Below are 11,159 nucleotides of genomic sequence, written 5' to 3' on the forward strand. Positions count from 1 at the left end.
TAAAATAAAGTTTTATTATTTATTTAAGTATCGAGTAGAGAAATGTGTACAATATTTTTTTTTAATTGAGGGCACCAAATTTTTAACAGTCTATGGGCACTGTAGATCTTAATCCGGGCCTGCATATATGATATATTACAGAAATACAGAATAAAATTATTGAAAACGCTACATTTTATTATAATGTTGAAATTTTAAGAATTTGGAAATATTATGGTTGATTGCCGTAATCAATACACCACTTACTTCTAAATACGTATATGATTGAAAACAATTCGTATTGTAAATCGTAAAATTCCGTCAATCGTCATTATTTTCAATTACGATCCGGCTATTATTATGCTTTTAATAATAAGCGTTTGGTTGCTATTTCAAAACACATTGCAAGGCGAAGGTATATATATTACTGTGAATGTTCACAATTGGTGAGTGCTGACAATCACCTAGTGAATGTCGACATACACCTACCTACTAAATTGGTGAATGTTGAGAAATTAAAATAATATAGACATGTACTAGTGGATGTTGACATATAATTAAATATCAAACTATGTGTTATTATATTATTCATATAATCATATTAAGTTAATAATAAGTCTGTAATAATTATTTAAATTTTCCCGCTAAATGAAAACCAATACAGGGCCGGATTCATTCGTGGGTTTTATTTCGTGTACAGAATGGTTATATACTAATATATGCTGTCGGTCACGCTCCTCGCAAACTTTAAAAGTGCTGTTTGAACTGTATGAAGTTTGCGAGTCTTGTATAATGTATTAACTTATATTTCTTATAGTACTGTTACGGACAAGCACACAAGACTATGTATGGTTTCTATACACAACGAAGACAGCTATAGGTAAGAAAGAATGTGTCCTAAATATGATACGTTTACACAGGTCTTTGAATTTTTATATTTTAAATTCAATAATTTTAAAATGATTCATTCTAGTTATGTTTCTATCCACCAGACTACTAAAGTTTTAACTACATCATTTTCTGTACGCACGTCTATGTATCTATAGTCCCTACCTAAAATATATTTTGTTAAGAAGACGTGACTTCAATTAATACGGTTTATTAAAAGGGTTTATAGTACCCATTAGTTAGTTAAATAATTAAACAATAAAAAAGTAAATAAAAATTGTTAATTTAGTATGAAATATTTGACGGTTGAAATACAATATCAAAAATCGAAGTCTTAACTTCAAATTTCAATAAACTGAATTACTTAAAGTATGAAACTATGTTTTTTTTGTAAAAGTATGGTAATTATAGTAATTACGTCTGACAAGAACTGTACTCATAAATGGAAGTACCTAACAAATAACCCGATATGGAAATAATTATATCGACAATAAATATTATTTAATTTTATTCGATTTTATATTCATATTCGTGATATCGTTTTCACACAAATAAAAACTATGTATCGTTAAGTTGTCATATATATGCTGGAAAACGTATGATTTAAATAATTAACTATATTTTAACTAATATTAATAGTATTATTGTTTATTTTTTGAAAAATATAATGGGCCTCGTTGAATAATTTTGGTCGTTAGCCCATAAATTCACAATTTAGAAAAATAAACTTAATATAAATATTTTTACAGTGTGAGATTCTTATTTAATTTATTTTCTTAAATCTAAATGTAAAACTATAGAACTCCTTTAAAGAACCATATTGAATTTCAATATTCACAATACTATTATAACAGCATTTTACACATTTAAAAAATGGCAACCACCAGTCTGCTGTTGGAAAACTTCGACGGTATCCCCTTCTTCAAGATTTAAAGAAACTGGCGTATCATTCGCGTTAACCGATTGTCCATCAAATTGAAATCTTACCGAGTTGTAAGAAAGACCCTGTAACTTATTCAAAAATTACAAAAATAATTTCTAATTTTCCATTTTACTTTGTCTATAAACTTGCAGTCCTTGAAAAATCAAGTCTTATCATATATTCAATTTTTATGTTTAGTGATACTCAAGATATGGATCAACAACTTATTTTGGATGTAATTGAGCTTGTCTCCTCCGATAATGAAAGTGTTGTTGGAACCAGCAAACCAGCAATACCCGATATTTATGAAAAAATAAATTTAAGTAGAATAAATTACATTCAGTAGGATCGTCAAAATATTATATTTCCAGGGTACAATAGAGAGGTTTTTGCAGAACTAGTAAATTATATTTCTAACAAACAAAAAAATGATAAACTACAATGTAATCATTCTTTTTATTGTACAATGGGAAATTTATTAAGAGTATTTAATCCACATCTATGGATGGCAGATTGTTCAATGGAACATAATTTCAGTCTTTTAGCCAAAAGTTGTACGGATCAATTAATACTGAGCTTACCACCAGTTTTTTTTAAGGATCTCATAAGAGGTGGGTTTGACAAAGCTACCAAGCCAATGAGAGCCACAATAAAAAATATATTTGCTTATGTTAAGACTTAAGGTTATTACTCCCACACACCTGGAGGGTAATCACTGGACGTTGACTGTGGTGAATATAAAGAGTCGTAGCATAACTTTATATGATAGTGTAAAAACAAGTATTTATGAAGATCAAATCAATTTATTAGTTAAATTTTTGAATGATGCGTACATTAAATATGAGAAGCCGGTTGATGAACAACAATTGGAATGGACATTAAACTTTGGAGAATCCCCGTTGCAAAATAATACGTACGATTGTGGTGTATTTACATGCACAAATGCCAGACATGTTTTACTAGGAAAATCATTATACTACACCCAGGAAGATGCCCCACTCTTACGACACAGAATCACATTTGAAATCTTAAATAATGTGTTGTTACCTACTCTAGAATCTAGATATAATCTAGAGTCTAGATATTTCATAATTCTTTTTGAAATAATTAATAATAAATGTAATATATTGTAAAATGTATGTAAATATGTAATTATATAATGGTTATTTAATCTTGTACTATCTTTAATTTTAATTACTTATTATATTTGTATACCTAAGCATATATTAATTCATAAGTTGTATTTATTATTATTATCATTATTATTGTTGTTATTGTTATTATATTAAGGAAAAATAAAAATATTGTTTAGTTAGTATGAAAAATGAAAATAATATGTTATAGTAATTAGCTTATTTTTTTTAAAACATTGTACCTATATGGCTATATGTACCTATAAATATGTAACTACTTTGTCAATAGTCTCTAATGTTAGAAATTTCAACAAACTTTAAGAAGTAGGTACCTAACTATAGTAGGTATCAAACTAAGTTCTTTATTATTCTATAAGAATAATTTTAATTTTCTTTTCCATTTTTCTAGCTTTTTAACTTCTTTTGTCATATGACCTCTATTCTGTGTCAGTTTTGTTTCCAATGATTCAATTCTATCTTTTTTACTGGCTTCATAATAAATAATACATAAGACAGTACTAAACATTACAAATAATAGTAGTTTTTAATAATAATATATTATTAAGTAGGTATTTTACCTATAAACATCATATACATAATATTATTTAGGTATTTATTTATTTTAATTTATAATTATTTTATTACAAAATACATACATTAGTTTTTATAAAACTAATAAATAATTTAATATGATATAATATAATAAATAAGTACATTCTCTTTACTTACAATATGTTACATAAAAATTATGAACAAAAAAATGTACAAAGAGTTCATTGATTGATTATATACAATTAATAATAATGATATTAATTTTTTGAATTTATTTACACTTATATTTTACAATTATATAATATTGAAAATTATAAAACCAGTATCTTAGAAATAATGTTTTAATCTAATAACTGTTTCCTTTGTAGGCAATTCATACAAATGAATGGAAGGCCCTATAAATTACTTAATATTTTTTATAACATAAATTTGTGGTAAACACTGACTAACAACATAATTTCTGGTGTGTTTTTTGAATGAAACAATATTTAATGTTTCACATAGAAAATAAATATTACTGTTTAAGCATTAAGCATATAACTTCTTTTAATTTATAAGCTGATCTGGTATGATTTTGAATAAAAGATGAAAAGATATGATTAGTTTTGTAAATAGTATTACAATAGAAATTGAACTATAGCTGATAATTGATATAATTATTGAATGAAATGAAATCATTTGATGAAAATAAAAGTTTTATTTTAAAAAAATATCTAGAAAAATTAACTGGTGATTCAGCACTCAAAGGATACCATTTTATTGTTTTAAAATTTAAAATTAATTCAGCAAAATTAATTGAATATTTAATTGAAACAAATAGTAAACACCTAATACACTTGAAGAATGTGATCCAAGAAGGTTATTAATCTAGAAATAGTCAAAATATAAAAAATATGATATTAAAATCGAATCACCTTTTTTTATATTTATTAAGGCTTCATCATCAAAGGTCTTTAGCCCGCATTAGATTAATATAAGGGGTATACATTATAATTTTTACAAATATTGACATGTTAAGTGTGTTTACAATTTATTACTTATGTTTATGTTATTAAACAACAACATAGCATTTTAAAAACAACAACCACCAGTCTGCTGTTAAAACACTTCAATGATATCACCTTCTTCAAGATTTAAAGAAGCTGCCGTATCAATCTCGTTAACCGGTCGTCCATCGAACCGAAATCTTACTCAGTTGTAAGCAAGACCCTGAAATGTTCAATTTTGAATATATTAAAAATATATTAAAATTATTAATGTAAACAAACCAGCACATAAACTTTGTTAATACTAGCCATATAAATAATAACATTTAAAATCACAATTACAAAATGTTTTTAATTATGAAAATTCATCATTAATTTACATCATATACCATGTAAATTACAAATAATTTTTTGTGTATTAGTACATAATTTAAAAGAACGCCACACGCGCATTGTCATAATATTAGTGAATAGATATATTAATAAACTTAACTCTGATATTTTTATTTTAAATTAAGTTATAAGTATGTAAAATATTACAATAAATAAAAAAAATAAAAATAACTATTTCAACAAAACACTGACAATGTTGTTACCTTTAATAATATGTCATTCATAGGCGTAGGTATGTGTTTATGTGTGGCTTACAATAATTGTAAAATTTACCATGTTTGAAATAGACTAGTATAAAATATTTACTACTATAGTACTATTGACTATCAACTTATTATTTATATTTTGAAAAAAGGTGTACACAACGCTGTTATTAAAATAAATTGTGTTAAACGTATCTAATGAATAAATACATTACGAAAAGAGCAAGAAACTCAATATTTTTGCCTAAATATTTTCGTACCTATTGAAAATAATGATTTACTAGCTACTGCAAAACCAATTACAAATGATTTTTTAGCAGTTTAACAATAATAATAAAATATAAAGTTAGTGTGGTTAGTAGTGGTGAAGCAAATAAAAAGTAATATTTTCACAATTATTATTTTTAAATCATCTAATAGATTGTACGTATCTGTTAGACATCTACCTAAGCGTATGTTGATCACACTGCATTGATATCCTTTGAACAATTATAATCGTTTAAAATATTTCTTTTTTACATTTCTCAAGTTGATTATTTCTATCAGGTCTGGAAGTGTTTATACATTTATATAACATTATAACTTCTATTTGATATTTTACATATTAAATTCGCGAAGATTCCATTTTTGATAAATATTGGTAAAGCATTATTTTATGCAGTTGTATGTGTTTTTGGTGGTTTTTAATAATTAATAAATTAATTAACAATATGTTTTCTTTATTTAAGTATACACAAATTGTAATAAAAGTTGTATTCAACAATATGTTTATAAATAAAATTAAGTTTAAATATATTTACTTAAGAAATACTGATATAAATGGTGTAGGTGTAATAAAAATCAACAGCCAAGTCAGTACACTTTATTTTTGCTACACAAGCCTTTACATATGACGGTTAAAAACTTCATTAAAAAGTAATCTAAATCATTTACTGTTTTCTTGTTAATTATTTTTTGAGGAATAAACCCAAATTTAAACCCATTTAAACTGTAATCCACGTTCGGTGGTTCCGGGGCCCGGGGGTAATATTAGTTCATCAACGACCTGTTGACCACCTTATTGATGAAATAAACATATTTTTTAATTAATAATAAGTATAATACATAACAGCATTTAATTTTTGTCTAATCATTTTCAGCTGAAAAACAAATAACCTATTATAAAATATATTTATTTATTCGAGGTTCAAATCAAATAGCATCATTTAAAAAATAGAAGCACAATTTGCACCGATATCTTTTAAAAAAATTATAATCATTTAAAATATTTATTTTTCATTTCTCAACTTATTTATTTCTACCAGGTATGGAATTTCTTGTTTATAAATTTGATTTATGGATGTATCTGTTTATTTAATACCCTAATGTTTTCCTTTTTAAATTCTTCAGTGTTGTATTGCTCCTGAATTAGCATTGCCTCTATTTGATATTTTACATATTCAATTCGCGAAGATTCCAATTTTGATTCTGTAATTAATAGATATAATATACAACTATTGTCTATCAATAGCTCAATCATCTTTTTATTTAGATTTTGAAAAAAAGTGTACACAACGCTGTTATTAAAATAAATTTTGTTAAACGTAATGAATAAATAAATTACGAAAAGAGCAAGAAACTCAATATTTTTGATTAAATATTTTCGTACCTATTAAAAATATTGATTTATCAGCTACTGCAAAACCAATATTACATATAATTTTTTAGCAGTTTAACAATAATAATAAAATGTAAAGCTAGTGTGGTTAGTACTGGAGAAGCGAAGAAAAAGTAATATTTTCACAATTGTTATTTTTAAATCATTTAGTACAGCGTTTCCCGCGGAACCCAGGGGTCCGCACGTATACCAGAGCGGGCCCACGGACGTAAATTAAGTTTAGATCAGAAAATAAAGCAATCAATTTAGTATTATTATTTCTGCCATTGTGTACACCTATAAATACGTGTGTTCAGTGACGCACATTTTTCCGAACTGGATGAGCGTAATTTCGTTTAGCAAACTGCTCATTGAATAATATTTTGGAAACAATATATTTTGGTCGTCGCCAAAAACATGCCTAGACAAATTGTAAAACCTTAATCGTGATGGTCTTGCCAAAAACATAAAATTATTTATTATACCTACTATATTATATTTGATCTAAAATTATGTGTTTAAGATTTCCTGATGATGACCATAGAAAAAAATAATAGTTAGATCTTGTCCCAAGAAAAGATTTTGCTTTATTTAAAATAAATAATTTTGCTTAGTCTATTATAGTATAATATTATGTCTATTATTTTAATCTAATATGTTTGACCTGTGTGATTTTATTATATTATAAAATAATAATAATAATATATAAAAAAAAAATAAATAAAATAATAATATAATAATATTTTTTTATTTTATTTTTTTTAGTTTTGTTAAAACTATTACATTACCTATGTACTGCTTGTTAAAAATATATATATGTTTGTTTAAATAAGATAAATAAAATAAAGATAGGTAAATAAATATAAATAAGAAACATAAATTCAAGCATTTTCTATTAATTTTCATGAGTTTTTACTGTTTAAGCAATAATTTAAGACTGTAAACATAATTAAATTGTCTAAATCACTATAGGAATTGATGTCAACGATTAAATTTTCAACTGATGCAGAAACCACCAATGTAATAAAAAATACGTTTCATGTAGATGCGTTTTGAATAATTCAGCTTTATCGAAGTCTGAAAAGGCATATGAATTATCAGGTTTAATTAATGGGATTGAGGGAGTTTTATATTGAAGTATTTTTTTTGTTTCTTTCCATAAGCTACCATCTAAAGAAGAGAGACTTGTTAGTTTTTGTTCGAAGATATTATCTTTTAGCTTAGCTTGAGTCTTTTTTAAATAGTTAGCTAGCCTATTATATGAACTTTTATGAGAAGGAAGCCGTGTGTATTGATAGAGTGCTCTCGCCCTTCGCTTTTCAACAATTAGTGAACGGACTTGTTCAGAGAGAAATGGGTAATTGTGAAAATAAGTCTTTGAGTTACTTATGGTGTTCGATAAGCTAGCCGCCGAGTGAATGAGGGTGGTTGGGTTATTAACTGCTTCATCGATGTCATGTTCTGATTTTAGCTTAATTATTAGATTAATGTTTTCATTTACTATATTGTGAAATTTATGACGATCAGTCATCGGTGAAAAAAGATGTAGCCAAATTCATAAGCGACACTTAGTATATACTGAAATATTACTTGCCTAAGAAAAATGTGAGTAGACACTTATAATTTGTATTCATTAATAATACTAGAATTTTACTTGAGGAAGATTTATCAAAGATTTTTAAGTGATATTATTTTTATCATTCCATGATATTTCTATATATTAACACTGATGTTGTTATCAACCACGATATTTATAGATACATTGTGTACGGTGTATCGTAGCAAATACTATGTACGTATATAGTATTTGATCGTAATTCATAGTCCGTAGGTAGTTTGAAATACACAATTTTATAACAATGTCGAAATCAAAAGCATTTATCGCTGAAGAAATTACATGTTTAGAAGAGTTAATTTTAAAGTATAAACACATCATAACAACGAAAAAAAGTGATTCGATCACGGTTGCATTAAAGCAAAAGACTTGGATGACTGTTGAAAAAGAATTCAATGCACAAGGTTTATTTGTAAATGTAAGTAGGATATCTGAACTCTGAAGTAGCAACTCACATATTGTAATTTAACATAACTTATAAATAGCGTACTGCTGATCAATTAAAAAAAAGATGGGAGAACATGCTACAGTCAAGAAAAAAAGAATTAGCAGCAGAAAAACAAGAAAGAAGAAAAACAGGTGGAGGACAAGTTACAGTTGTGACAAATCAATCACCGATCGATGAATTAATTGACACCTCTGTGAATTTTGAAATTCCAAATGTCATAGACGGTGATAATTTTGAAATAATTTATACTGCTGACACTAATGATAATTCAAGTGAAGGTAGGTAAGTAGGTAACAACAATAATTTTAAATAATTATACTTAGGTGTTCAAACATTTAATATAGTATTATATCATATAATAGTTATTTATTAATACATAAAATAAAACTAATTTAAATAAATTATGATAACTAGATAACTATGATGAAACAGTCGGTAGATATTCATGTGCAATATCAAAAATGACAAAAATAGATTACACCTGACACTTGAGTATTATTTAAGTGTCCATGAGAGGTATCTTAACTATTCCTTACTTTTGACTAACAAATATCTAATATTTTTCTTAAAATTTGTCTATGAATACCAAAGTATAAGATTTATTTAAGATTTTTTTCTTTCTCAAGAAAAACTTAGGAAAATCTCCGAGTGAGATTTATGAATACCAATTTCTAGTTTTACTTAAAATAAATCTAAAATTTTTCTTTGGATCGTTTATGAATTTGGCTAAAGGTCTATCGTTGAGTGACTGAGGTGAAGCATTGATAATTAGGATAACGGACGAATGGTCAGAGTTTAAATCAAGACTATTGTTTACCGTACAATATAAATTACTTTACTATATAAACTTATGTAGGTACTTACAAATGTTCAGAACACATTTATTGATACATAATAATTAATTAAAACACAACATTTGGATTAATGACAATTTATTATAAGTGATAACTTAAATTAATGCTAGCGTTCATATAGATAATGGATAACTGACGTACTATAATATTAAATTACACCTATGCTTTTATTTTTTAAATGTATTTATAATATGTTATATGTACATGAAATTATCTATGTAAAAAGTGCATAGTTATGTGTACAATAATAAAATGAAATATAATACATAAAATTATGCAATTAACATTTTACGTATTTATTTTGCGTTGTAATAAAGAAAAACCATCTGTAACAATATTTATAGTTACATATAAAATTAATTTTTATACAAACTAAATAATTTAATATATTAATTAATACATTAATACATATGATACAAATATTTTTAAATAAAAATGGGTACAAATATTTTTTTATTTTTTAATTTTGACGGTTTTAAACCATTTCAAGCGGAAGATTTGGATAAATATTGTTTTTATTATTATAACGCCGAACATTTTTTCTTTCCAAAGAGTCTTCATCAAACTCTTGATTTTTAATATATTTTTGTTTATGATGGGACAGGAGTATTAAGTTATGGGTAATGCTAGAAAAAAATCCTGCTAGAAGCTTTGTATTCCACCCAAAGGTTTGATATAAAAAAGTTATATTAATACCTATGTCAACAAGTGTTAATATAATTATAGCAACAAAGAATATTCCCATTAGCCCAGACACAAAAGTTCCAATTGTCGTAAACCAACCCCATAGTTTATACAACTTATCTTCTACCATTTTTCCAAGCGTGTTTTCATCTATTAAATATTTAAATTGCAGACCTTGGTTAGTGGTATCATATCCCATAGATTGTCTGATTATATTATTCGTAGCAGCTTTCACTTCTTGCGGGAACAATATATGCTGTTGAAAAGCTTTCATTGTATTCTGCGTATATATGCCGGCATTCATAAGAAAATCTGGACTTTTATACGACCATGTCCTGGACATGGCCGGTGTAAGCCTTTGTGGTTTTTTGATTTCTTGTATATTTGGTAGAACGGCAAACCAGTCACCGCCCAATTTGAATGCAGGTGGTAGTAGTACATTACAGTCCACCTGCGTTCCAAATTGCTGTAAAATATGGGTTTTGGGCGCCATAAATAATGTTTTGTTATTGTACAACACTGGCAGTTCATTAAAACAATTTTTTTTTTTGTGAAATTTCTACGTTGACTTTTTTGCATTTTATCAAGTAGATAATTTCACTGACTTTTATTGCCGTAAACCCTGGTCCACCGCCCATTAAATATGCAAACTCCGAAAGACTAGAAGACGCTAATGTGAGTCGTTGCTCTAATAATTTTCTGTCTAGCTCACATTGTTTAAGTATTAAATCTTTATACAACGATGTAATTGTTGATTTGAAGAAATTTTCGACATAAACAAATTTTGTGTTTATGTAGGCTAACAAATCAGTATTTTGAGCAGTTTTTCGTGTAAAATAATTAAAAAATGTAGGATCTGTTAAAAT

At 26.1% G+C, this 11,159-nt stretch overlaps 1 protein-coding gene across 1 annotated transcript; it reads left to right on the plus strand.

Moving 5' to 3' along the window:
• Positions 1-8,551: 8,551 nt before the first annotated feature.
• Positions 8,552-9,240, plus strand: LOC132924860 (myb/SANT-like DNA-binding domain-containing protein 3). The gene is made up of 3 exons (XM_060989300.1): positions 8,552-8,725; positions 8,793-9,033; positions 9,170-9,240. Exons 1-3 carry the CDS (start codon positions 8,552-8,554, stop codon positions 9,238-9,240), a joined length of 486 nt encoding a protein of 161 aa, XP_060845283.1.
• Positions 9,241-11,159: the final 1,919 nt, after the last annotated feature.

The sequence above is a fragment of the Rhopalosiphum padi genome, chromosome 3, assembly GCF_020882245.1.
Source record: "Rhopalosiphum padi isolate XX-2018 chromosome 3, ASM2088224v1, whole genome shotgun sequence".
Lineage (NCBI taxonomy): Eukaryota > Metazoa > Arthropoda > Insecta > Hemiptera > Aphididae > Rhopalosiphum > Rhopalosiphum padi.